Source organism: Rhinolophus hipposideros, assembly GCF_964194185.1.
Source record: "Rhinolophus hipposideros genome assembly, chromosome: 5".
Lineage (NCBI taxonomy): Eukaryota > Metazoa > Chordata > Mammalia > Chiroptera > Rhinolophidae > Rhinolophus > Rhinolophus hipposideros.
Window position 1 is genome coordinate 102030042 of NC_138051.1, and position 26929 is coordinate 102056970.

At 65.5% G+C, this 26929-nt stretch overlaps 1 protein-coding gene across 3 annotated transcripts; it reads right to left on the bottom strand.

Annotated features, from left to right (window-relative positions):
* Window positions 1–1957: 1957 nt before the first annotated feature.
* Window positions 1958–25794, bottom strand: JAG2 (jagged canonical Notch ligand 2). 3 transcript variants are annotated; one of them, XM_081050048.1, is made up of 26 exons: window positions 25657–25794; window positions 25191–25541; window positions 18139–18196; window positions 16671–16922; window positions 16416–16476; window positions 12911–13041; window positions 12668–12787; window positions 12371–12484; window positions 12075–12188; window positions 11813–11926; window positions 11684–11730; window positions 11402–11572; window positions 10378–10528; window positions 8709–8864; window positions 8528–8641; window positions 8176–8289; window positions 7983–8096; window positions 7740–7856; window positions 7258–7285; window positions 7091–7176; window positions 6540–6653; window positions 6314–6429; window positions 5599–5847; window positions 4835–4966; window positions 3353–3509; window positions 1958–3274 (listed from the first exon to the last, which is right to left on the bottom strand). In XM_081050048.1, the coding sequence occupies exons 1-26, from the start codon at window positions 25720–25722 to the stop codon at window positions 2847–2849; spliced, it is 3675 nt and encodes a 1224-aa protein (XP_080906174.1). In that variant the 5' UTR covers window positions 25723–25794; the 3' UTR covers window positions 1958–2846. The 3 variants fall into 3 exon arrangements, with proteins under 3 accessions (XP_080906174.1, XP_080906176.1, XP_080906175.1); XM_081050050.1 differs by lacking the exons at window positions 25191–25541; window positions 25657–25794 and adding an exon at window positions 19900–19989; XM_081050049.1 differs by lacking the exon at window positions 11813–11926 and having other exon boundaries at window positions 1959–3274.
* Window positions 25795–26929: the final 1135 nt, after the last annotated feature.

Sequence of the window (26929 nt, forward strand, 5' to 3'; positions counted from 1 at the left end):
TGGGTCCTGGGCGCAAATGAGGGAATGGTATGCAGGCCTGGTCCTGGGCACAACGCTGGCCAGTCTCATGGTCACACAAGAGTGAGGGGGCACGGGGCACAGCCCAGAAGTGGGAATCCATTGTCCAGGAGTGACGCAGACAGGAGACAGTCAAGCACAGAACGTGCCAAGCCCCAGCCTGAGCCGCTCCAGTGTGGCCATCAGTGTGAGCTGGCTGTAGCCTGGAAAGGTCCACATGGACCACCTTGTCCCCACCCTGCCGGGCACCAGGTCACTCAAGGCAGGCGAGACCCTGAGGTGGGCTCAGGACACGGTGGCTGGCTCCGAGGGAGGGCGAGGTGTGCACACATGCGCCTGGGGTGCCCCCTGCTCTTGCCTGTGATAGCCCGCCTCCCCACCCCACCCCAGGCAGGCAGTGTCCTGTGAGCCCCTCTCAGACCCCAGGCCAGACCCACCCCCGCCAAGGTTACAGGGGCTTCCCGAGAACATGGGGGACCCACTGGATGGCTTCCCCATCCTGCAGAAGCGACTTGAGCCCACCTGTGCCCACCTTCTCTCTTCTCATCCCACACCTGACGGGGCCGGGACACCCAGCCAGGCTAGTCCTGGGCTCCGACCCCCCTGCTGACACTGTTTCCACCTGTGTCTCGGGCTGCATGCTGGGTCATTCTCTCTACCTGTTCTCCCTGCAGCAGCGTCCCAGAGCCTGTGGTCGTTTTAGAGAGGATGGCACTGTCGTTTCTAGCCCTTCCACGTCGTTCTTTTTCAAATCTACAGGGTTATTTTCCAAGTTTCCGTTTGGCCTGTTGGCATTTCCAACCTGTGTGCCTTGAGCAAAGCTGTTTTATACTCAGGGTCTGAACATCCCACATGCACCTGACTCCTGGCTGGCTACTTCTGGCGGCTCTCGCTCGCGATGCCAGGTTCCTTGAGAGCTAGGGTTGGACTGTTGTCTGTTCACTGACCTCTCATCTTGAAAAACTCACTTGAGGCACACAGAGGTCGCGGACAAAGGACTTGCATCCAGGGCCCCAGGTTAGGTAAAGATGGTTGGAAAGGGAACTCAAAACTTGGAGGCTTTCTAGCCAACTGGCGGTGGGGAGTGTGAGCTCCACGTCCACGCAAGTCTGGCGTGAACTGTGACTTCTCAGGGCCAGACTTCCCACCTGGTCTGCCTGGGACACCGTCCTGGGCCTAAAGGTCCACCTCTGTGCCTCCTCACCTGGAGGGCACAAGCCTCGGGGTCCAAATGATTGTGCCAGCGCCTACCACAGACCTGGCCTTGCCACGGTGGAGCTGGAGGGACAGACAGGCCTGCAGGAGGCCGCGCCTTCCATGTGCACTGCAGCTGGCATGACATCTGGAGAACCCGACGGCGGGAGGGCCCTAAGGACACGTGTCCAGGTGGCGACCAGCAAACCGCAAACCAGCTCGCAACTCCTGCCCAGGCTGTTCGCAGGGTTTTCTTCTCTTTTACAGATTCTGTTCTGGGCTTTGTCCCTCAACTTAGGGACCACCTGCCCCTCCTAGGAGAGTGAACAATTTGTGCACAAAGACACCAGAAAGCGTTCCACAGCCAGCCTGAGGCCACCAAGCCCAGTCATTTGCCAGCCAGCGAGATGGCCCTGATTTCGTTCTCTCAAGTTTTCTCTGGTAAGCCCTGACAACCTTGATAGCTCTTTATGGCCAAATGACCTTGAAGTAGTTTATAAAACATTTTGCAGCTGCTATTAGTAGGGGTGGTGTAAAGTGCTTCCCCTCCCCCCAATCCCAGGACTGCTTCTAAGAAGCCTGTGTCACCCTCATGGGATACCAATGCCATCAATGGTCAGCAGGACTGAATCACTGCTTACAGCCACCAGGGCCACATGGCCCGACATGCAGCCCACACCCCAGCCTCTCCACTGTTGAGACCCCACCCCCCCAACTGCACATAATAAAGGACCAGCACCCCAAGAACAAGGGAGACCAAAATGTTTAAGTTATTAAATCAAATATACAGAGTGATTCATTTAATATGTACATATTTACAAAAATGCACTTTCACAGGGGGGGCCGGGGCTGGCAGGTGGGCAGCGGCCTGGTGCCCACAGCAAACGCTGACAGTTGCGAGGGGAGAGTTTGTGTGAAGGCACTTGTCACAAGCTTCAATACTGCCACCGTCCCGGGGAGAACAGAGCAGTCAGGAAGGGCACTTCTGAAAACACAGTTGAAAGATCTCTAGAGTGAGTGTTCCGGGCAGGAGCAAGTGAGGACAGCGGACTGGGGGGCCTGACTGGTGAGCCCTCAAGGGGCTGCTCACGGGCCTCGGGTCACGCCAACACCACCGCCCCACTGATGACCTCAAGCCCTACTGACCACCACAGGTGCCATGGTCAGCCACAGGGCCACACCAACAGTCATGGGCCACACTGTCAGCCACGGGTGGTCCCACCGACAGCCATGGGCCCCACAGACGGCCACGGGTCCTATCAACACCGTGGGCCGTGGGTCCCACCGGCTTTTTGGCCTGGAGCCACTGAGAACCCCAAGTGAGGAATACACAGGAAGATTCTGTAAACAGCACACCGCCTCTGGTAACAAGCGTTCAACAGCTTGGTGAGAACACGACACCCTCTGCTCTCCCCTGCCACACAGTGGGCGCCCGCCGGAAATGGTACAAAAATAGCAACTATCCGAGAACACCCCACCGTTTTCCGCCTGACAGTTACCGAATAATTTATACAAGGTTAACGAAACGTAGAAAATAAACATTTGTTTTTGGTTTTTGGTATTTTTTTACACAAAATAAACTATGCACACAGCGTGGGCCTCCCGCTGTCCGGCGAAGGGGCCCGCACGGCCGCCTACTCCGGGCCCCGGACCGTGCGGTTGTCCACTTTGGGGCCTGAGCCCCAGCCGGCCGGCCTCCCGGGAGAGCGGCCGGGCTCTTTGGTGAGTTTGTGCGCGAGGAACTTCTGGGCCTCCGGGGAGTCGTCCCCTGCGCGGCCGGGGTCCTCGTCGTCCTCGTCCTCGCCGTCCCCACGGCCTGCCCTGCGCGGCGCGGGCGTGAAGTTCTTGCACTGGTACAGCGCCTCTTTGTGGCCGCCCGCCGGCCGCTCGATGGGGTTGCGGATGGGGTTGAGCGGGGCCCACTGGTTGTTGGTGCTCTCCTCCCGCGGCAGCCGGCTCCTCTCCCGCTCTTTCCTGCGCTTGCGGGTCCACCAGACGCAGACAGCCACGCAGGCCAGACACAGCACGCTGAACACGCCACACAGCACGGGCACCAGCACACCTGCGCGGGCGGTGGCATTTGCAGCCCAGGGCCTGCCGGCCGGCTGGCCCACCCAGCTCCCACCCGCCCCCTGCTCACCTGCGGAGGAGCCGCCCATGACCACCGTCTCCACCTTGACCTCAGTGACGGCCAGCAGCAGTGAGCTGTTGCCCCGCTGGGTGATGGCAGCCACGATGGCGTGAGCGGCACTCTGGATCAGGCTGCTGTCTGGCAGGTCCCGTGCGGGGCTGAAGGACTGCAGCAGAGGACAGTGCTGAGGTGCCCACCCGCCGACCCCTGGGGCCTGCGCCCCCCACGCCCAGCAGGAGCCAGGACAGAGTGCCTGGCTCTGTGTCCACCGGCCAAGGGGAATGCCGGGGTTGCCGTCCAGCGGCACAGACCACGCAGGTACTGTGGTCCTGAGCAGGGCTGCCCTGGACCAGGGCTGGGGGCTTGGGAGTCTGGTCCCCGGGTCTTGTTGAGGGGAGGGCCCCACTAGGCGGTTCTCAGGGAGCTGTCCCGGCTGTGCCTCTGCCCACATGGCGCCCTACCACCCAACGCTGGCACCTCGCCAGCGCCCTGAGGAACTGCTCTGCCTCCTGCCCCTGCCTGCACGCTCCCAGCGACAGCTTCACCCTACCCTGTGGCTTCTGGTTTCTTGGACGCGCCCCTCAGGGCCCACAGTAGAACCCCACTGTACCCCATCACTGTCACCCCACACCAGTCCGCTCTCCTTCCCTGAGTGCTGCCTCTGTACTCCATCTCCTGCCGTCACCTGGGGTCTCTTATTGCTCCAGGGACACATGCCCAAAGCCCCAACCTCCACGGCTTCAGACACCAGACACGAGAAGGGGCACAATCCAAGTCCAGGTCCCGTCACCATTCTGTCCATGCTGCCTCTGAAACTCTCCAACCAGCGCCCGACCCAGCCTGTGATCTGCTGACCTGGCGCCCCTCCCCTTTCGCTTCTGCAGCCTGAGCCCAGCTCCCTCAGCACCTCTACCCACCCTCTCCTCCAGGTCACGTGGCCCACTGCCCCTGCCTCACCCGCAGACGAGCTCCTGTGGGCCTCGGCCAGCCTCCTGCAGACCCTTCATTTCAGCAGACAGGACGAGTGACCTCACCCTACACCCTTGCTCTACGTCCCTCGAGAAGCTGATCCCTAATTGCCAATGACCATCTCCCTCTGCTCTGAGCCACTCCCTGGCCCCTCCTGTCCACTCTCAGACATGCACACACTGGCCCCTCCTTGCTCCTCCCACCTCTGCCTTGCCCCAGCTGCTGGCCCAGCAGTGGACCCAGTCTTCCAACCTGGCCATATGCATTGCCTTGAACTGTGCCCCCAAGTCCTGGCCTTAGCTCCCCTGCCACCCCTGTCCCAGCTCCACCAGCCTCCGGTGAGGGCACCCACAGCCCACCCTACACAACAACTGTAGTGGCGGCAGAGTCCTGAGTCAATGGGTTACTCTGTCTCCCCGAGTACATGGGGACCGGCCTGGCCTAGCCATCCGCCCCAGTGTCTCCTAGGAGCACAGAGAGTACGCTGAGCAAGGGTGGCCACTGGGCCCATCCAGCACTCACCATGGCCACCTCCACAGCACTGGACCCCGAGGATGGCCTGTCACAGAGCAGCACGAGCAGGCGGTCCCGGGCCACCGTCCTTGTGGCTGGCAGGGCACGAATCCCTGAGCAGATGGCGCCCACAGTGGTACCCTGGGCAGAGATGGGTAGCACATGAGCAGGGCCCCGTCATTCCCTAGCTGGCACCAAAGGCATCTAGCAGCATATACCTGACAGCCCACCTGGGGACACAGGGTGGGGATGCAGGGATCCCACTGGGGAGCTGGTTTCCCACACCAGACCTGTGCCCCACACGCAGGACACAGACCACTCCACCAGAATACATGCTTGTCCTTTTGCTCCACCCACAGGCCCCAGGGGGTGGGGTGGGGAGGGGTGTAGCCAGACCTCACTGACTTCTGAGCCCCTCCCTCTGGGCTCCAAGCCCTCAAGCCATAGGATCACCCACAGAGCTGCAGGCTGGCCCAGGCCTCCGCGAGAGGGCTGATGGGGTGGCACCTTGGCTGGGCCCACCACTCCTGGCCTCCCCTGCTGCCCACACAGGGCACACATGGCTCAGTGCCCTGTCCCCTCTGACCACACAAGGCTGGGCTCCCTGAGTGGCCAAGTGGCCACCCACAGCCCCCTAACTCCACAGGGGCCGAGCTACAGCAAGTATGGCAGGCAGCTGGGAGCGGTCTCTGCCGTCTGAGTGGTCACTCCGAGGGGACAGGAGTGTCCAGGCTCTGCAGGCACTCGGGGTGCCCACTGCCAGGGCCCCTCACCTGGGGCACTTGGTCTCGGTCGAAGTGCAGCGTGAGGCGTGCGCAGTTGTTGTCCAAGTGGCTGGAGCGTGGCAGGCAGGCGGTGCTGGGCAGCAGGGGTTCTGCAGTGCTGCACTCTCCCCAGGCCGCACAGGGTGGCTGTAGGCACTGGCCCGGGGCCTTCTCCCGGCACTGCTGTCCTGGTGGGCACTGGGCACTCAGGGTGTCCGACCGGCCGGCCAGCAGGCAAGGCTTCCTGCCGCACCACACCTGGGCCAGCATGCACAGGGAGGAAGACACATGGGCACCCGCAGAAATGCAAAGGCACCACGCAGGGAGACACACGGTCGGGGTTAGCAAGTCCCAGGGCCGAGCCCCACCCCACCACCCAGGGCTCCCAGGCCGACCCCAGCACCAGAAAGGAACCCCACCAGAGCAGCAGTAGCCCTGAGGGAGGTGGAGGCCAGCTGGCTCGCAGGCCTTGGGCTCCTGGAGCCTGGGCACGGTTAAGCCTCAGTTTCCCTAACTGTGCAATGAGGAGAGGAAGCTGGCGGTGCCAGAGGGCCCTCCTCCCCGGATGTCCAGCAGAGACAGGCAGACTAGGCTCCCAGGTCTCACAGGGTGAATCAGGGTAATGGACAAACAACAGGCCACACCAGGCCAAGGGCACCAGGATATCAGACCCAGGCAGGGCAGGACTGGTCAGGGAGGCTCTTGGGCAGGGGCCCCCTGGCACCTTGCTACAGACTCGGCGGCCATCCAGACAGCGGCAGCTATTACACTCTTCCACCCAGGAGCTCCCGTGTGGGAAGGGCACGCCCTGTGACCAGCAGGACCTCCCGAACACGAGCACTGTTGGGAGAGGGAGTGGGGGTCAGCGGTGGGCAATGAGCCCTGGAGTCCGGGTCTTGGCCCTGCCCTGCCTGGCGTGGCCCTGACCCAGACGGGCGCTCCCCACCTACCCTCCTGGCACCGCGGGCCAGCCCGGCCTGGTGGGCAGCTGCAGCGGTAACCGTTGATCTCGTCCACACACGTGGCCCCATAAGCGCAAGGCGAGGACTGGCACTCGTCAATGTCTGCAGGACAAATGGGGCTCAGCGGGCAGCACGCAGGCCAGCGCCCAGGAGGGAGGCCTGTGCAGGTCCCCGAGGGGCAGGGCCCAGACCAGCTTGGGTTTCTGAGCCGGGCCTGGCACAGTCACCGTCACCAGCCTGAGGATTCATGCACTCCAGCCCCCCATCCTTCTCCATCCACTTCTGGAATAGGGTGGGCAGAGCCCTGGGGCACAAACACCTCAGCCTAACTAGGGTCCATCCCCTTCTAGGGCAGCCCCAGTAGCTGGGCTGGGGTGTGAGCATAGGGGTGCTATGGGCAGGGCACAGACAAGTGGTGAAACTGAGGCTTGGAGCGAGGCAGGAAGTGGCTGTGTTTACGCTGTCCTTCAGAGAACGTGGACCCTCGTGACCCCTGACCCCAGACACCTGGGCCCACCCACCCAGCCTCCCCGCCTCACTGATGCGGCAATCAGGACCCGCGAAGCCAGGCGCACACTCGCAGCGGAACCAATTCACACCATCAACACAGACGCCGCCATTGTAGCTGCAGGGGAGAGGGCAGGTATCAGGAACCCACGCTAGCCTAGCTCCCCGGGGTCTACCGGCCCCCAGGGTTGCCACTCACCAAGGCAGAGGGTTGCAGTCGTTGGTGTCTGCATGTGAGGCGAGAGAAAGGGAGGTCAGCACGGCAGCCACCCCCCAGCGCCCTGTACCCGGTGTAGGTGCCCCAGACGTGGAGCAGGCAGACACCACACTGTCCACGCCAGCCCACCACATCTGTGCTGGGAGGCTGGGGTGGGCAGGTGGCTTCAGGAGGAGGTGGCCCTGGGCAGTCACAGAGGGGCCAATCCTGGAGGGTGCCTTTTGTTGGGGTGAGCAGGGGCCCGGCTGCAGGGCTGGAGGTGGGGGGATCGGAGGTAGCAGAGCAGGTCTTGGGATACAACTGTGCTTTGGTGGACAGGTGCAGAGGGCACGTCCATGGGGCAGGAGGAGCAGGCCTGGGGAGCCTGGTGGAGAAGAGCGGGCCCCATGCCACAACACCCCCCACCCCTCATGGACCCTCCCACCCCAGGCCTCCCTCTGGACAACCCCACCCCAGCAGCTCACTGTGCGTGCAGGTGCGGCCCTCCCAGCCATCTCGGCAAATGCAGGAGAAGGAGTCCCCACTGCCCACACAGGTGCCCCCGTTCACGCAGGGGTTGGGCAGGCAACTGCTGTTCTTGGCTGTGATGAAAAGGAAGGGGGCCTGCTCATGTGGCCCTGGCGGACGGGGTCTCCACACCATGCCCCCGAGCCAGGAGCAGGGGCAAAGCCCGTGCCTGGGCCCCTGATACCCCAGGGCCTCCTCACCAATGTTGCAGGTGCTGCCCTTCCAACCCGGGGGGCAGGCACAGCGGAAGGTGTCGCCACTGTCATAACACGTGCCACCGTTGCTGCAAGTATAGGTGTCACACTGGAACTCGCCTGCGGGCACACAGGCTGCTCAGCGGGCATGCCCCAGAGCAGCAGGCAGGTCCCGGAAGGCAGCCCGGCGGGCACTCACGCGAGTGGCAGGTCTTGCCCTTCCAGCCATCGTCACATGCACAGTAGAAGTCATTAACCAGGTCGTAGCAGTGGCCGCGACTGTGGCAGGGATCAGGAAGGCAGTCGTTGGGATCTGGGGGTGAGGACGCCGGTCAGCAGGGGGTCACCGCCATTCAGGGAGGGTTTTGGGGGTGGGGGGAGGCACTGGAGCTGGGCCCGGAAAGGGGGGGGGGCGGGAAAGGAGAGCCACGTGGCAGGAGCCAGGACCAGGCTGAGGTACCGGTGGGAGCCCCCCAGGCAAGGTGTGGCACACCCAGCACACAGAGGCGCAGCCACGGGGGCGCTGGGGGAGCCTGGCGAGGCCCACTCACTGGTGTCGCACAGCTCGCCCTCCCAGCCGCTGGGGCAGAAGCAGCGGAAGGCGTCCACCTCGTCAATGCACGTGCCCCCATTGCGGCATGGCTGGCCCAGGCAGTCGTCGATGTCTGCGGGAGGCAGGGGTGAGCAGGGTCCCCAGCTAGCCCGGCCCCCACCCGGCCCCCGGCCACTCACTCTCGTGGCAGTAGGCACCCGTGAAGCCGCTGTCGCAGACGCAGGAGAAATTTCCCCCGGGCTGGCTGACGCAGTGTCCGTGGGGGCCGCACACGCCGCTAGAGGGCGCCGCACCGCCCACCCTGGGTCCCGCCTCCAGACCGCAGCCATCGATCACTGCGGCAAACGAGCAAGGGTGGGCGGCGCCCACGTCTGTGGTCCCCGCCCACGTGCGCCACCTCTGCACGCCCCACCTCTGCTCGCCCCACCTCTGCACGCCCCACCTCTGCACGCCCCACCTCTGCTCGCCCCACCTCTGCACGCCCCACCTCTGCTCGCCCCACCTCTGCACGCCCCACCTCTGCACGCCCCACCTCTGCTCGCCCCACCTCTGCTCGCCCCACCTCTGCTCGCCCCACCTCTGCTCGCCCCACCTCTGCTCGCCCCACCTCTGCACGCCCCACCTCTGCACGCCCCACCTCTGCACGCCCCACCTCTGCACGCCCCACCTCTGCTCGCCCCACCTCTGCACGCCCCACCTCTGCACGCCCCACCTCTGCTCGCCCCACCTCTGCTCGCCCCACCTCTGCTCGCCCCACCTCTGCTCGCCCCACCTCTGCACGCCCCACCTCTGCACGCCCCACCTCTGCTCGCCCCACCTCTGCTCGCCCCACCTCTGCTCGCCCCACCTCTGCACGCCCCACCTCTGCTCGCCCCACCTCTGCACGCCCCACCTCTGCTCGCCCCACCTCTGCTCGCCCCACCTCTGCTCGCCCCACCTCTGCTCGCCCCACCTCTGCACGCCCCACCTCTGCTCGCCCCACCTCTGCACGCCCCACCTCTGCTCGCCCCACCTCTGCTCGCCCCACCTCTGCTCGCCCCACCTCTGCTCGCCCCACCTCTGCTCGCCCCACCTCTGCACGCCCCACCTCTGCACGCCCCACCTCTGCTCGCCCCACCTCTGCACGCCCCACCTCTGCTCGCCCCACCTCTGCACGCCCCACCTCTGCTCGCCCCACCTCTGCACGCCCCACCTCTGCACGCCCCACCTCTGCTCGCCCCACCTCTGCTCGCCCCACCTCTGCACGCCCCACCTCTGCTCGCCCCACCTCTGCTCGCCCCACCTCTGCACGCCCCACCTCTGCACGCCCCACCTCTGCTCGCCCCACCTCTGCTCGCCCCACCTCTGCTCGCCCCACCTCTGCTCGCCCCACCTCTGCTCGCCCCACCTCTGCACGCCCCACCTCTGCTCGCCCCACCTCTGCTCGCCCCACCTCTGCTCGCCCCACCTCTGCACGCCCCACCTCTGCTCGCCCCACCTCTGCACGCCCCACCTCTGCTCGCCCCACCTCTGCTCGCCCCACCTCTGCTCGCCCCACCTCTGCTCGCCCCACCTCTGCACGCCCCACCTCTGCTCGCCCCACCTCTGCACGCCCCACCTCTGCTCGCCCCACCTCTGCACGCCCCACCTCTGCTCGCCCCACCTCTGCTCGCCCCACCTCTGCTCGCCCCACCTCTGCACGCCCCACCTCTGCTCGCCCCACCTCTGCTCGCCCCACCTCTGCTCGCCCCACCTCTGCTCGCCCCACCTCTGCACGCCCCACCTCTGCTCGCCCCACCTCTGCACGCCCCACCTCTGCACGCCCCACCTCTGCTCGCCCCACCTCTGCTCGCCCCACCCCACACCTACCTTTGCAGGCACCGCCAGGGCAGGGCTCCCTGGGCACGGAGCAGTTCTTGCCACCCATGTCATCAGGGCACGCGCAGTAATAGTCGCCCTCCAGGTTGTAGCAGCGGGCGCCATTCTGGCAGGGGCTCGGCTCACAGAAGTCGATGTCCACCTGTGGGGTGGGGGGGCACGGTGAGGGCCCAGCCCTGCTCGCCGAGGTACTGGGAGATGATCCAGACGTTTTGTCCATTTGAGGAATCCCGGCGGCCCCGGTCCTGCTCAGCCTAAACACCAGGGCCTTTGCAGCCAGAGCCCGAAGAACCTCCCACCCGAGACTGTCCAGGCCCGTCAGCTGGACGGAAACACCTGTGGGCCTTCAGGCCCCTCCCGCCATGCTCACTCCACCACAGCCTGCTTCCTCTGCCTGCCCCCGGCGGCATCCGGCCTCACCCCTCCTGCTGGCAGGAAGACCAGCTCCTGACCCTCTTTCTCCAATGCCATGACCACCCTGAACCCAGTCTGTGGGTCCTCCCAAGACACACCACCAGGCTCCGTGGTCCCAGGCAAGACCTCGCTATGGGCCCCAGGAAGCCTGCTGGCCAGGAGCCCTGCCTTGTACACCCCTGCAGCCCCAATACTCTCCCCTGCAAAGACTGGGGCAAGTGACGGAGGCAGGCTTCCACCCACCCCTCCCCAGGCCCTACCCCCACACAGCATGTGCAGCCTCTCACATGCTGTCACTCCCACCCTACCCTAGGCCCCTTTCAGGCTGCCTACATGCTCCACCCCATCAAAGCCACTTGCTCTCCAGTCAGTGTGGTAGACAGTGCACCTGGGAAGCCAAGTGACCTGCCGGTGCTTGTCATGACAAGCAGGGACCCTTTCACCCTTCCCCTACCCTCTGCCCAGGTCTTGGTCTAGGACTGAGCCTGAGACACTCCATAGGGCCACCCCACACACACTACAGCCCCTACTGGTTACTCGGGTGGCCTGGGGACGACCTGCTCCTGAGGCTCCTGGGAAGGGCAGAATAGCACCCAGTCACCTCGCAGAGTGGTCCGGAGAAGCCCTGGGGGCAGTGGCAGCGAAACCCATCGACCAGGTCCTCACATAGGCCGCCCAGGCAGGGGCTGCTGGCACACTCATCCAGCTGCAGCTCACAGTGCCGGCCTCCGAAGCCCCGCGGGCACACACACTGGTAGCCGTTCACCAGGTCCTGGGCAGGGCAGGTGGGCAGTTAGCCTCGTACAGCCACACCCAGCAGGCACCTCTGGCCGCACGCCCCTCCCACAGGTGTGTAGGGGCAGGGTGGCCAGCCACACCTTACCTTGCAGGTGCCCCCGTGCTGACACTGCCCGGGACAGTCGTCGATGTCTGGGGGACATAGGCACAGTCATGGGCAGGGTTCTTGAGCCCGCCCAGCCCTCCCGCCTGCCGCCTGCCCACCCATACTGACTGATATGGCAGTTGACGCCCTTCCAGCCCGGGACGCAATCACAGTAATAGCCACCAATCAGGTTTTTGCAAGAAAAAGCATTAAGGCACGGCTTCCCTTCACACTCATTGGCGTCTGTGGGCGAGACAAGGGGGAGAATGGGGCCCGAGCCCCACCTGCCCCGCCTGCCCCGCCTGGCACCCGCAGCCCCAGCAGCCCAGCAGCAGCCGCCTGCATGCACAGCATGCAGTCCATGCACACACCTGCCCTGTGGGGCCCTTACCCAGTTGGCAGGTGGCCCCCACCCACTGCTCGGGGCAGATGCACTCGAAGCCATCCACTTGGTCCACACAGGTGCCGCCTGCTGCACACGGGCTGGAGGCACACTCATCAATGTCTGCAGAGGGACGAAGGCGGCATGGAACACGGGTGGTGTGGGAAGGCGGCGCCCCGCAGGGGGGTAGGGGCCACTTGCCTGGGGCTTCTGGTCACTGCTCTCCTGGCTTAACGCTGCGTCCCACCCCCACTCTGCAGACCTCTCAGGTTGGAGCCCCCCAATCCACTTGAATGGGTGCTCACCCAGTGCACAGGTGGGCCCACTCCAGCCAGATGGGCAGTGGCACTCGAAGCCGGAGGGCACCTCATGGCAAGAGCCCCCATTGGCACACGGGTTGGAGGCACAGGCATGCTCTGCTGCATTGGGAACCAGAGGCAGAGGGTGGGTGGGTGGGGTGGGGTGGCCTGGGGCCCCCAGCTTTCCACAAGTGCTCCTCCCCACACCCACAGGGCCCCAAGGCTGGGGCAAGGGAGCACCCAGGGCAAAGCAGTGGGGCACCTGAGAACCAGCACGGTGCCCCATGGCGGGCCCTGACGTACCCCGCTCACAGTTCCTGCCCGAGTAGCCAGCAGGGCAGGCGCAGTGGTACTGGTCGGGTTCGGCGTTGATGCATGTGCCCCCATTGGTGCAGGGGTGGTGGCTGCCGCAGTAGTTCAGGTCTGGGGGCAGGGGTGGGTGCTCAAGGGACAGGCCCTGCCCCTTGCTGCCCCCCTTCCCTGAGATGGCTGAGCCTCCGGCCCTGCCACCTGGCCACCCGCCACCCACCGCCTGTCCACCACTACCTTTGTTGCAAAGCAGGCCGCCCCAGTTGGTCTCACAGTTGCACTGCCAGGGCTCCACGCAGCTGCCGTGTACACAGCCGGGGTACGGGACGCACTCATCACAGAACCTCCCTTGCCAGCCATAACTGCACCTGGGGAGTCCAAGGGCCACAGGGCCTGGTGAGTGAGGGTGCGTGCCGGGAGCTGTGGCAGCGCCAGGGGGGCACAGGGATGCAGGCTCAGTCACGTGGGCCACCCCTGGGCTGGCAGCCGGAGCCTCTGAATGGAGCCGGCCCCGAGCCAGGTGGGGGTTACGGCTGGCCGGCTGGCCAGCCAGCCCACACTGTCACGGGCACTTCCCGGCCTGTGGCCGAGGACAGTGGGCCGCAGCTGTCCAGTCACTCCTCCCTGAGCTATTTTGGGACTTAGCCCCGAGCAGGGCCCCCAGAGCAGGCGCCGGGAAAGGGAGGCCCTACCAGGACCCCAGGAATGAGAGTGCCAGCTCAGACCACAGGCCAGCAGGATGCCAGGAGAGGGCTCCTGGCACAGCCACAGCTCTGTGACCTTGAGGACAGCTCAAGACCTCACCTGAAACTCAAGGGCAGTAACTTCTCTGTCCCAAAAAAGCCCCATCGAGGGCCCATGTCACAGGTGGGGATACCAAGGCCTACAGGCTGCAGCAGGACGGCCCTGCGAGAGGCCAGGCTCAGGGCAGTGCCTGACCCAGGAAGAGTCACCTGCTCGCTGGCAAATGGCCTTGAGGGACCTCTTGGCTCCAAGGCCACGACCCCGAGACCTGGCCCTGCCCCATGCTGTGGGCCAGCACCCCCTCCGAGAAGTCTTTCAGGAGGAGGGGCAGGTGGCACCCAAGGCTGTCAGTGCAGGCCCCCTCCCAGGCCATGCTGGCCCAGGAAACTCGCAGGGGACAGAGGCTGCTGCCCCACCAAGAGCCCAGAGCTCCATCTGATTTGGGGGCACTACTGTCAGGGGAGAGAGCCCACCGTCGTACGGCAGATACCCTGGAGCCCAGCAGGCCACCCTCCAGGCCCTGAACAGGAGCCCCAGAAACCCCATTCCTAGAACTCAAAGGTCCTGTGGGAAGGGAATGACATCCAGACCACGTCACTTCCATGCTGGCACCTGACATGGGAATTTATTTTGTAAAAGGAAGGAGCCACGGCCCTTCCTGGGCCATCCCCGGACCCTGTGGCCATCCAGAGGGGCCGTTGGACAGCTCAGTGGGCACAGGGAAGCCGAGACTGACGAGAAGGGGCCCCACCATCCAGCCCCATGTGCACAGAGGAGCCACCCCACCCGAATCCTCCCTCCAGGTGATGTGGGGGACCAGGCTTGGGAGGGCCCACGCTGCCTTGGGTCACCTCAGCGGGGCCCCAGGGCGTGCTCTCAGCCCCGGGTGAGGTAGCCCTCAGCAGGCCCCCCCTCCCTAGCCTATGGCTCCAGAAGCCGGGGAGGAGGCGGCAGGAAGGCACGGCCATCTCCGCAGCATCCGGCGGGGGGTGTCCTGCACTGAAACCGGAGCCGCCGGGAGCCACGGGCAGCAGCTGGGCCTCCCCCACAGGGCCTGAGAGGGCGGGCGGGGGCTGGCCTCTGTCCTCAGGAGTCCTGCCCCTTAGCTTCCTGCACAGCCCACACCAGTGAGGGGGGGGGGCAGAGACCAACTGCTCTCCCACCGTCCTCCACCTTGGCTGCTCAGTCACTGGCCCGCCATGAAGGTTGTGCACTGCACACAGTGACAGGCCAGGACCCGCAAAGCTAGTGCGGAGCTGACGGCCAGCCCCACGGTGCTCAGCCCCTGCTCCTGTGGCCCAGGGACTCCAGGCTCACACCCACCACACAAGTCAGAAGGCAGACCCCACATCCACCTTTCCCACCCAGGGTATGGCTTCTGGGAGCGGCTGGCCCCCAAGACAGGCACCTGCCCTGGACCAGGCCGCCCCCCAGGGGCCCTCGCACCTCTGCTGTGTCCCCACACCTGGAAGCCCACTTGATTTATCTGAAATCCAGCAGTGTAAGGGGCTGGCTGGGTGAAGCCCGAGCCCCCTGCCCTTCCCTGGCCAAAGCCACCACACAACAAATGGAGGGGTCACCACCACTCCCTTCCTGGCTCTCAAACTTTGTTCTGTCTAAACTCATCTCTGTGTGACTGTGGGGAAGTTACTTAACGTCTCTGTGCTCAGTGTCCTTGTCTGGAAAACGCATATGGAAGCAAACCCACCTAGTGCGGGGGTTCTGGGATTAGTAAAACGCCAGGCTGGGGCCCAGAGCTTCACTCACCCCCACCTGCCGTGTCCACCAACTTGCAGCCCCTCCCGAAGGCTGAGAGTGTCTACCTGGGCCCAGCTCCGTCTCCCAGGCTGTCCTCACACATACCCAGCACCCACCCTGGCCTGCACACTGTGAGAGTACCCTGCTCTAAGTCCCCTGCCCACTCCAAGCCCCTGGCCCGGTCCCCTCTGACTGCCCACCCCTGCCTCCTGGCTGCCGCTACATGGCAAAGCTGCTCACCCACTGCTCCCCTCCCACCTTCCGGACCTGCCCCATCGGGGGTCTCTCCCACCATCCCCCAGGTCAGTCCCCCACACCTGGTCACCAGGACCCCTGTCTTCCTGGCCCCGATGCCAGCGGCAGTCTGCACACCACTGTACACCTCTACCAGCAGGAGGCTGAGGCTGGTTCTTTGGCCTCTTCTCTCCACCTGCCCCCAGACTAGGGCTTCAAACTCCGCCTGGACGCCACAGCTACCCCACTTGTGTCTCAGGCCCAGCCTCTCCCCATAAACCCCCCCACCTTCCACAGGTCTCCTGGGAGAGAGCAGACACCCCCCTCCAACATGACAGGCCTTTCTCTACCTGCCTGATCTGCCTGCAGCCACCCCCATCTCAGTTATGGCAGCCCCACCGATCAGTGGCACAGGTCAGAAGGCTTGGGGTCCTCCTTGGCCCCCCACTCTTCCTTTCACCCCTACATCAAATCCACTCCAGGATGTTTGCAGGTCCCAGCCAGTTCTCCACCTCCCTGCCTGGCTCTTCCATCCCATCTCGCCCAGCTCTAAACCCTCTGGGTCCCACCCCAGCCTCACTGGCATCTCCTTGTCCCCCACCCACCAGCTCAAGCCCCCATGCTGTCTGAACCTGGTCCTCCATGCTGTGGGCAGCCATCCTCGGGTGGTCCTTGGTCTCCAGGCCTCTGCCCCTTGGACGTGACTGTCCTGGCCATGTCACATGACATGGTCCTGGCCACTCCCCTGGTTCCATGCCATGCTGTCTTTGTGGGGCTGTAGCCATCGGCACAGAGCCATCGGCTACAAGGACTGGGGTCTGCCCTGCCCCGATTACAAGCTGCACAGGAGCAGAGCCTGCATCCCTGATGTCCAGCACAGCAAGCACCCCGCGCACAGGAGGTGCTCAGCCACCGTCTGCTGAAGGAGGAGCATGCAGAAGCAGCCAGCTGTCGGCTGGAGGGGGCCACCAGGGACCAGTAGTGGGAGGAGGGCAGTGGCACTCACCTGCACTCCCCAGGCACCGCACATCCCCCGTGGAGCAGGTTACAGCCTTGTTTACACACGGCTGGAACAGAGGGGAGCAGAGAGCCGCTGCAGCCGGGCAGGCCAGCATGCCCGGGGTCCCCGGGGCTCACATGACCCTGAGCCCCCTGCACACGGCTGAGCCCCCCTGCATATGCCCGAGACCCATGCACACCTGAATCTCCCTGCAGGAGTCCCAAGACCCCCGCACACGACGCCGAGTCCCCTGCCACGCACCTTGCTTGCACTCCTGGCCCATCCAGCCGTCCATGCAGGCCTTGTTGCCATACTGGTCACAGGTGTAGTGGCCGAAGAAGTCGCTGCGTGGCCGGCAGAACTTGTTGCAGGTGGGGCTGTAGTAGTTCTCAGCGCAGCGCACGCGCACCTGCAGCTCCAGCTGGGCCACGTGGCCGCTGAAGTGCAAGCTCTTCCAGCGGTCCTCGGGGTTGATCATGCCAGTGTGCCACACACGCTCGATCAGCAGCTCCTCTGTGGGGGCAGCGTGGTCGGTCAGCCATGTGACACCACTGCCACCAACACCAGCCGGGGCTGCCGCAGCAGCTCGGGCCCAGGGAGGATGCCTGCTCCCCACCCCAAACGCAGCTGCAGCTGGGCAGGTAGCTGGGGCGCCCTCGCAAGGCCCCGACCTGTGCCTCACGGCGCCGATCCTGCTCCCACGCCAGTACCCCCCACCCCAGGTACACGTCACCCATCCTGCATGGGGCTGTCACTCCTGCTCCCGAGCCCCCAGGGCCACTCCTGCAGCAGGCACACCCTACCGCCCAGTCACAGACACGCCTTCTCTCGGCCCCAAGGCACCAGTGACCCAAGGCTGGGCCTCACCTCAAACCAAGCCACTATGCGGGCGGGGGCTGAGTGGCAGCCATGGGCACACAGGCCCTGCGAACCCATTCTCTACGCTCTTGTACCTTTGGGGTTTTCCACGATGAAAGGCTAAGGGATGCCATGCTCCCTCAATGCCCTAAACAGAGGCTTCTCCCAGCCAGCTCGCACCCATGTTCCACTGCACCCTTTGCCCTGAAACACTCCAGACCTGGGTCACCCGCTCCCATGCCTGCTGGGTGCCCCAGGCCGCCACTCCCAGCCCAACCCCCCAGCATCATCTCCTGTGGGACCCAAGGCTCAAAACCTCCATGCTCTGACCCCAGGCTCACTGACCTCATTGCTTCAATTCTGCCACATGGCCCCCTGCTGCTCCCTGAACACGGCTGGCTCACTCTGGCCTCGGGGCCTTTGCACGTGCTGCTCCCATTGCCTACAGTGCTCTTCCCATTTGTCCATAGAAAACCTCTTTACCACCACAGGGTCCTGCATAGGCCAGCCAGCAGCAGGTGAGTCTTGGGGCAGAGGGCAGACAGGCAGAAAGCGCCTTTCGGGGGTTCCCCACTCCACTGTGCTACTGACATGGCCCGAAAGGAACATGGCCAAAGCTGAGACTGGGGAGGAAAGCAGAGCACACACAGCTCTGCTAATCACAAATGCGGCAGAGCTTCCTGGCAGCTCGGGTGAAAAGGGACACCACACACAAGACCCTCAGGAAGAGGCAGCTGTCCTGGCATGCGCCTGTTCCGAGCAGGAGAGAACAAGGAACCTGGCCACATACGTCTCTATGGCCGGGAGGGGGTCCGTGGCCACTGGGCAGGCACTGGCCGGTCACAAGCCGCCTGAGCCGGCGCTCACTCACCATCCAGCGTGGTGTCGTTGTCCCAGTCCCAGGCTTCCACGATGAGGGTGAATGAACGCTACAGACACGGGGAGGGGCCAGTCAGGTACCTGCAGCCCCCACCTGCCTGCCGCTGTACAGGTGGGGGCCTGCCTGCCGTACCCCAGCCCTGAGCCCCAACTCTGCCCCTGAGTCTGTCAGGCCTTCTCCCCACAGCCGAAGACCCCCCTCAGCACCCTCCTTTGCCCCTTAGCTCTGAGAAACTGCCTCTGGCCACATGTCAGCAGACCCCCAAATGACCTGCTCGCAGGAGGGAGGCTGCCCCCAGGTCACCAAGCCTTAGTGCCCTGGCCCCTGTGGCCAGCAGCACACACCCGACCAGCCCAACCAGCTCGAGTCAGCAGAGACGGGGACAGTGACAGGTGCTGCCCTCCCAGGACATGGCAGGTGCACAGTAAGCAGCACACAGGCCACACATCTGCCTCACCCTGAGAACAGGAAAAGGGCAGCGAGGAGCCCTTGCTGCACAGATGGGAAACAGGCCCAGGGACACCCAGTGCAGCCTCAGCTGTGGCCACCACCCCCTCCCTCCAGTCCCAGACTATGTGATGGGGTGACATCACTGAGAAGCCCCAGCACCTGCACCCTCCGTGAGGGTGAGCATGCAGCCCTTGTCGCTCGCAGCTACAATGACCCAGTGGGAGCGAGCCTTGGCCCTCCCTACCCAGCTTTTCTCTTTCGGGGACCCTCTGTGGCTCCCCCCATCTTTGGACCAGCCATGAACGGGCTGACCACTCCTCCACCAGACCCTGGCTCCCCCAGGGCTGGGGACCCACAGACAAGGCCACCTCTGGGGACACAGGTTGCCGGCTTCCCGCCCAAGGGGGCACCAAGCCCGGCCAGTCCCACCACTCCTGTGGCCTCCTGCTGATGTCCAGACCCAAGACTGACAGTCCTCCCCGGGCATGCCCCGCCCCCCGCCCCCAGCCCCACACCCAACCACAGCCACTGCCTCTGGACCTGCCCCCTCTCCCTACCCCCCAGGGAGACACTTGCCCTCCCTTAGCTTCCCTCCCTCATTCACTGGCTGCCCCTGCTCTGAGCCTCGTCCCCACCAGCAGGGGCCTCCGAGACACCAGATGACCCACAGGACCTCATACCCACCAGCTGCCACACTGGGGCCCACACCCACCCAGGAGCACAGAACAGAAATGGGGAGGGAGCGATCCTCTACCCTTCCTGAACCCTTTCTGCCTCCCATGGGGCTATCACCAGGCTCTCAATCCCACCTCCTGAGTCTCCCTTAACCCCATTCCCTCTCACCCGCCACCACCCTCCACCAGGCGAGCAGGCCTGTGCCAGGCCGCCCCTCTAAGGGCTGCCTGAAGCGACTAGCCTTTTCTACACCCTCATCCACACGAGCTACAGAGACCCCAGGACTGTCCACATCTTCCCAATGCTCAGAGCCTTCTTGGGTCTCCCAACTGCTGCCCTCCACACAGCCACCCCAGATGCCCACTGTGCCCCCAGGGCCTCTGCACACACAGCTCCCTTCCTTGGCCTGGAATGCCTCCATCAGGCCAGCCTTCCCCTGGCCATTCCCACAAGTGGTGACAACCGGGCCTCAGTTCCTTCCCAGGCTTCACTTGTTTCATTCATTCGTTTGTTTCTTCACTTGTGGACCCTGCACCAGGAATAGCTCTGTCACTGGGGACCACAACCTCTGCCCTGGTGGACAGATGAGCCAGCAGGGCTCCAGGGAGGGGTGGAGTGCTGTCCTACCCGGGGTCAGAGCTGGCCTTGCAGAGAGTGCCCTGGGACCGGGCTGTGGAGAGCGAGAGGAAGCTCCCTACGCAGGGGCACTGCACAGCTGGACAGAGGTATGGTCAGGTCTCACGCGCCGCTCACCCCAGTGCCAACTGATGCCAATGCTGAGCAAAGTGAGTGGCTGCGGGCTCCACGTGAGGCCCAGATGCAGGGTGGAGCAGGCAGTATGGTGGGCAGAGGCAGGGGCTGGGTGCAGGGAGCCGCACGGCGACGGGCACGCACGAGAGGGCAGACCAGCATGAGCCTGTGATCTCCACTGTGGGTCAGGCCCCCCAGCAGGGCAGGAAAGCCCCAAGCCCAGGCCGCCCACCCACAGGGCCGCCCTGGCCGTCTCCTGGCACCTGGGCTCCGGGCTCCCAGGAAACCCCACGCCGGCAGCCCAGGTAGGATTACGGCCACCTTCGCCCGCACCCAGGGCTCCGATTACCTGCTCCCGCAGGGACGAGCGCCCGCCTGCCCACCCTCAAGGGCCCCAGCGCCCGCCAGCTGGGCTCCCTACACCTGGATGGCAGGGAGGCGTCCAGGGAGAACCTGAGCCTCCCTCGGTGCCGGGCCCCAGCCGATCTCCTCCCCTGGGCTGGCCTCCAGGACTCGCCGCCCCTGGGCAAACGGCAGTCTGTCATCGCTGTGCTGTCTGCCCCACGGCTACCAGCCTCACAAGTCTGTGTCAACCCCAAACCCTGCAGAGCCTGGGTGGGTCCTGCGAGGGGTCCTGTGTCCCAGGGCCAGGCTGGGGTTGGTGCCTGGGCAGGCGCATGAGGACTGGGCTCCCTAGTGATCAGGCAGAGGAAACCTGGTCCCTCCTCCAGGCCATGGGAGTGCCACTTGGCCAGCTGGCCTCAGTCCCTGAAGACCCAGCCACCACCTCTTCTTGCAGGCCTGCCCTGACCCAGCCATCCCCCTCACGGGCAGACACCCAAGGTCAGGTCCAAACCCTCATCTAACTCAGACGGGGTAACAGTGCCATAGCCCAAAGACATGGAAATGGCACAGGGCAGACATGGGACCAGATGTACCACACCCCACAGCTGAGGGAACCCTGTGGCCCAGGACCCCACAGCCCGGAGCACCCCAGGCCTACTGCCCAGGTCAAAGGCTCCAGCCTGGCTCCCTTCTGGCAGCACCCAGCATCAGCCGCCTGGACCCCCACGGAGCAGAGCTGGGTGTCTGTCAGTGCCAGGAGCTCTATGCACAGATACATTTCCTGAAACCCGAGCTTTGGAGAGGCCCAGGCTTCTGCCGCCATTGTCACTGGAGGGAGAGGGGGAAGGGGCCTCCCCCAACGTGTGGGCCCCAGGGCCATGGCAGGAGGGATGGACCACAGGCCCAACCCACATAGGAACCCAGACACTCCCTCCACACCAGAGACCCACCAGGGCCTTCTCTGGGTATGCCCCACCCACTGCACCCTCAGGTCCATTGCTGGGAAGACAGCCAGAAGCCCAGGGTCTCCTGGCACCTTGTCACATGGACCTTGTGCGACTGCTGCAGCACCTCGCTCACCTGGGATCAGGGGATGGGGAACCTGCTCGCCTGGGCTCTGGCGAAGGGGACGCTGGCTCACCTCAAGTTTGGAGAATGGGGACCAAGTTCAACTAGAATATTGGGGATGGGGCCTCAGCTACCTGGGGATTAGAGATGCTTGTCTCCCCACCTCCAGCTCATGCCCTGGCTCCCCGGAGAACCCCCTCATTGGTCCCTGAGGGAGGACCCTCCCGTGAAGCCCCTTTCTCAAATCCTGAAGGGGCCTCTTCCCTATCAGATGGAGCCCGACTCCCCAACCCACCCTTCAAGGCCCAGGGACAAAGCCCCCAGCCCATTTGCAAGCCCTTCACTGGCCAGTGTGGACCTCCCAGGGTCCCCACTTTGCCCAGACTCCTGCTCAGCCCCACCCAAACAGGACCCCTAGGCCCTGCTGGGAAGGTATAGGAAGGAAGGGGGCAGCGTGCACAGAGAAGGCCCCAGGAGGAGAGTTGAATAAGGTGGGGAGGGGGCCAGGGTTCCACCAGCCCCCATCCCCTAGTTCCTTGGGGGGACAGGGAGCACAGGTAGGGTGGTGCCTCACACCTGCCTGGCCCACCTCAGGCAGGGGGCTCATGCAGCTGCCAGGCCTCCATGGTAGTTGGATGTGGTGGAGCCCAGGCCCTGTGCTCACATCCCACCAGGTCCCCCTTTAGGTACAAATGCCCCCCCCACACACACACCCTCAGCACACCCCAGGCCCCAGGGCCCCTGGCCTTCCGCTGGGCAGTCAGTGGAGGGGAGACTAGGCAGGCTGGGTGGTGGGCTAGGGGCTGCCTGCAGCCATACCCCTCTCACACGGCCACGTCATTGCCCCATTTCACAGGTGGAGAAGCCAAGCCCCAGAAGCTGCCATGGCCCAGAGTCTCCGATTGGCTGCAGTGCCAGAAATGGGGTGGGCCTGAGGCCCACCTGTGACGTGTGAGAGGGCCCATTCCCACCTTGGCTCTCCCCACAACTCCAGCTTTGGCCACTATGAGCGACCATACGCAGCTGCACACAGGCAGGAAGGCGTGGCCTCCAGCTGAGCCGTAACCCCTCATTCGGGTGGGGCCCTGGCTGCCACACTGTGCCTCCAGCCGCCAGCACCTCTGAGGGCCCCCCAAACCCTCTACCAGCCACCTGCTGCATCCAAAGAGAACACATGCACACACAGGCACACATGACCACATGTGGCCTCCACCCTGCCAGCTACAGGCCAGGCTCCAGGGCCAAAAGGGTGTCCCTGACCCACCTCCTGGGAGGCCAGTAACAGGCACGGGGTCATCCGTGGGGTGGGGTCAGGTGAAGAGAGGAAGTTCCCACCCTAGGGGCTTCCTCCTGGAAGGTCTCGCCCCACCTCCCACATCTAAGACCCTGGCCTGCCCCTCTCCGGAAGGCAGAGTCTGACATCAACAGGGACCCACAGTCACAGATAGTACAGACACGGGCCCACTGCCCAGGTCAGGGTGCAGAGACACCCAACCAGCCTGGGCTACTGGTAGAGGCCAGGGCGGGGGTAGGGCTGGCCGACAGGGTAGTGGAGAGCAGAGCCCACATTAGCTCCCAGTTCTCCTGCCTCCAGGGACCAGCTCAGGGGCAGGAAGGGTGGCTCTCCGTACCCCTCCTTGGGAGCCCACCTTCCACCTGCAGCCACCCACAAGGCCCTCCTCATGCCTCCTACCCCAGGAACCCCAAGAGTCCAAGCTGGTCCTGGGCAGGAGACCCACCATCCTGCCAACTGAAGCACCCAAGGCAGGGCCCAGCCAAGCCTCGGTGCCCAGGGAGCCAGGCACAGTCCCTGCTTTCCTTGGGTGGATGGGCCTGGAGAGTGCCCTGGGTTCCAAACGCGCCCCAGCGGACTCACAGTAAGCCAAGGCGCGTGGCCGCGGGGCTGCTGCGGCCCAGCGGAAATACCAGCGCACTGGCATCACCACACCACTACACGCCCAGCAGCCCAGCCATAGGGCTGCAGGGAGGGGAGATGTGAGCTGCCCCAAACATGCACTACCCCACGGCCCGGCCATCCACCTGGGGGCAGAGCACCTGCCCCCTCATGGGGCATCTGAGGGTATTAGCTGGGACAGCAGGAAGAGAGGTGAGCTGGCCTGAGACCCAGTGCCCAGAATTCAGGGCTCCCAGGGAGGTGACGGTCTGCCCAGCCTGTCCCACCGCGGACCAGCCTGTGGGGCTGAGAGCCACGCAGGACCCACGTTGGCCTGCTACATTCCTCCAAGGCGTCCCTGCCCCCATGCCACTGCTGCCAACTCGAGCAGAAAACACATCCTCAGGTAGCGATTTGGAGCCGCCCTGGCTGGGGCCCAAGTGCAGATGACAGGCTGCAGCCCTGCTCAGACCTGCCTGCTTCGCGGCTGTGGGGGCGAGGGGGCAGGGCTTATCGGAACTGCCCCGGGCCCTCCCAGGCCTAACCCTTGCCTTTTCCATCTCAGGGACACATTCCCCTCAGAGGCCCTGGGGTCAAGGGAGACCCCCAGAGGCCAGCGAGGCTCACAGGGACAGGACCTCCTTATATGGGAAGGTAGTCAGCAATCTGTGAGTGTGGGACAGCAGGTGAGGCCACCTGGCCCAAGCTTAGGAGAAGGTACCAACACAGGGCTGGGAGGCAGGATGGGGCAGGGGCGCAGCCCTCCTCCCCATTGGGTAGGTCCTACTGGCCCACCCTTGCCGGCCTGGCCTTGACCCCCCAGTATCTTTCCAGAGCACGGCACTAGGTGGACATGTCCTGGTACCTCCAGCTGGTTGATTCAGCTGGAAGTCCTCGGGTCCGGCCCCGCCGTCACAGGCTGGCACCCTTCCCCAGCTACTTCCCACTCCCAGGCCCTCTCCCAGGCCCAGCCCACTGCTCCTGACCCTGCACACTGGGGTCCTGCTCACAGGGTCCTTGCATTCCTGCCCCACCCAGTTCCAGGCCTGTGGCACAGAGACCCTCAAGTGCCAGGGCAGGCCCTGATGCAGAAAACACCGCGTCAGGCACCTGGAGGCTTAGGACGCCTGCCAACGCTCCCTCCCACAGCCCCCTGCGTCTGTCCCAACCCTCTCCCACCATGGCTTGGGGCAGCTCACATCCCTCCCAGCATCCCCACACCCAGAGCTCCTGCCTCACTGGCCACCCCCCAACCCTTCTCCCAAAATAGAAGAAACAAAACCCCAAACCCCCACACGGATGGTGCCACAGAGTCACGGCACCAGGGCCCATCTGCTCCCCAGGGGTCCTGGGCCAGCAGCAAGAGCTGCAGCCAAGACGCATGCATGAAGCCCTCCCGGACCCAGGCCCCGCCGCGCACGCCCGAGATGCCCCCCACCCCCACTGCACCCCCAGAGCATCCAGGAACCAGCAGGGCGGGCGCAGGCTGGCCGCGAGCCCGGTGAGGCTCCGCCGGGGCCTGCCCCGAACCAGCCCCAGCACGCGCAGCGCACAGGCCTCCGCGGCCTGCCCGGGCCCGGGACGCCTCGCCGCGCCTCCCCACCCAGGCAGACACGCGCAGGGCGACGCAGGCACACGCCGCGACCCCCGCGCGCCCACGTGGCGGGGTGCCGACCGGGCCCCACGGAGCACGCGCCCCGGGGCCCGCCGGCCGCGCGGCGCCCCCTGCCGGCGCGGCCCCGTCTGGGTGCGCGCGGCCGCACGCAGGGCCCCGGCCGCAGGTGCCGGAGAGGCCGTGGGCAGGGCGGGGCCGGGGCGCCGAGAAGGGGAGGGCTGGGGCGCGGGGTGGGGGCGCACGTACCGGCCAGGCAAACTGGAAGGGGATGACGACGAGGCCCGGGTCCTGGTCGCCGCCAGCCCGGGCCCGCGCCCGCGCCCGGTCCCCCGCGGTGCCCGCGGGCGGCAGGTAGAAGGAGTTGCCACCCAGCACGGGCGTGGCGCCGTGGCCGTAGCTGCAGGGCCCCGTGGGCGTCACCTTGGCCTGGTACTCCTTGAGGCACACGCGCACGTACGTGTCGCACTCGTCGTGGCCGCAGCCCCCCGCGCGTGTCGAGCGGCCGTCGCCGTCACAGCAGGCGCCGTTGAGCAGCTCTCCGTTCGCGTTCCGCAGCGCGCTCAGCCGCAGCTCGAAATAGCCCATGGGCCGCGCCGCCTAAAAATAAGGCAGAGGGAGCGCGCGGGAGCCGGGCCGGGGTCGGTGGCAGCCCCGAGGGCGCCCCGCCCCCACGCCGCGGCCTCGCGGCGGCCGGACCCCCGCGCCCGCTCACCTGCACGCACAGCGCCAGCAGCAGAAGCAACCGCCGGGGCAGGCGCCCCCGGCCCCGCGCCCGCATCGCTGCCTCACCCCGCCGCCGCCGCCCCTGCGCGCCCGGCCCGGCCTCCCAGCGCCCGCGCGCCCTCCGAGCGCCGGCAGCGGCGGCGGCGGGCGGGGTCGAGGCGGCGCCGCGCGGGCCTCGGGCTCGGGCTCGGGCTCGCAGGCGGCCGCGCTCCGGCCCGGCTCCCTCCCTCCCTCCCGGCGGCGACGGCGGCGGGTCCCGGCCTCGGCTCTGCGCGCCCGCGCTCCCGGCGCCCGCAGCCAGCAAGTTCGGGACGAGACTGACAGCTCGTTCGCCCATTCGTCACCCGCGCACCTGCATATGCATGAGGGGGCGGGGCCGCGCCGCGGGGTGGGGCTGGGGGGCCGGGGGCGCCCGGGCTTTAAAGGCGGCCGACGGCGCCTCCAGCCAGCGCCCGGCCCGGCGCGCGCTTCCCTGGGCGACTGGGCTGCGGGGGCTTCGCCGACGCCAGCGCCGGGCACGAGCCCCGCCGGGTGTCAGAAGCCAGGGGGTGGGGCGCCCCCTGAGGTCACTGCCGCGGTCCCCTCCCAGCAGTGCGCCACCGCCTCACTCCTCGCAGTCCCGGAGGACACATGCCGCCTCCTGTACAAATCAGGGCGCGGCCCCCTTCCCAGGGGAGGGTCCCCTCCGCGCCGGCCGCAGGGGGCGCTGCTCCCCTCCACTCTGCTCACGGGTTGGACAGCCAGGCAACAAATGCTCCCAGGCGCAGCCTGTGTGCCCAGCCCCGCGCTGGCGCAGGGGTCGCCAGGCCGCACACACTCGAGGAAGGCCCAGGCTGGGGTCCGAGCTTGGGCGGGGGCAATAAAGGACGGTGCTAATACAGGACGGTGCTGCGCGCCCAAAGGGACAAGGTGACGGCCACCCAAAGAGTCTTCTGCTGTCCTGATCGCCGAGGCCCATGTCCCTCCATGTCGGCTCCATGTTGCCCCCCCCTCCACGTAGTCAACACCTCCCATCCACCAGGCTGGTGATCGCCTTGGTGGTCAGGGATCACGATATGTTCTACAGGGGTCTTCTGTCCCCTCCCCCACAATAACAGGGCTGTCTTCTTGCCCCTGGCTCCTCCAGCAAATTTGCGGCGGCCCTGAGCTGGGTGCTGGGAGCACAGGTCCTTGCCTGGAGCTAGTCACTGCCATAGTTGGTAGAAAGGGGGGGACGCTGGTTCAGGGGCTGGGGTCATGGCAGAAGGAACTCAGGAGTACAG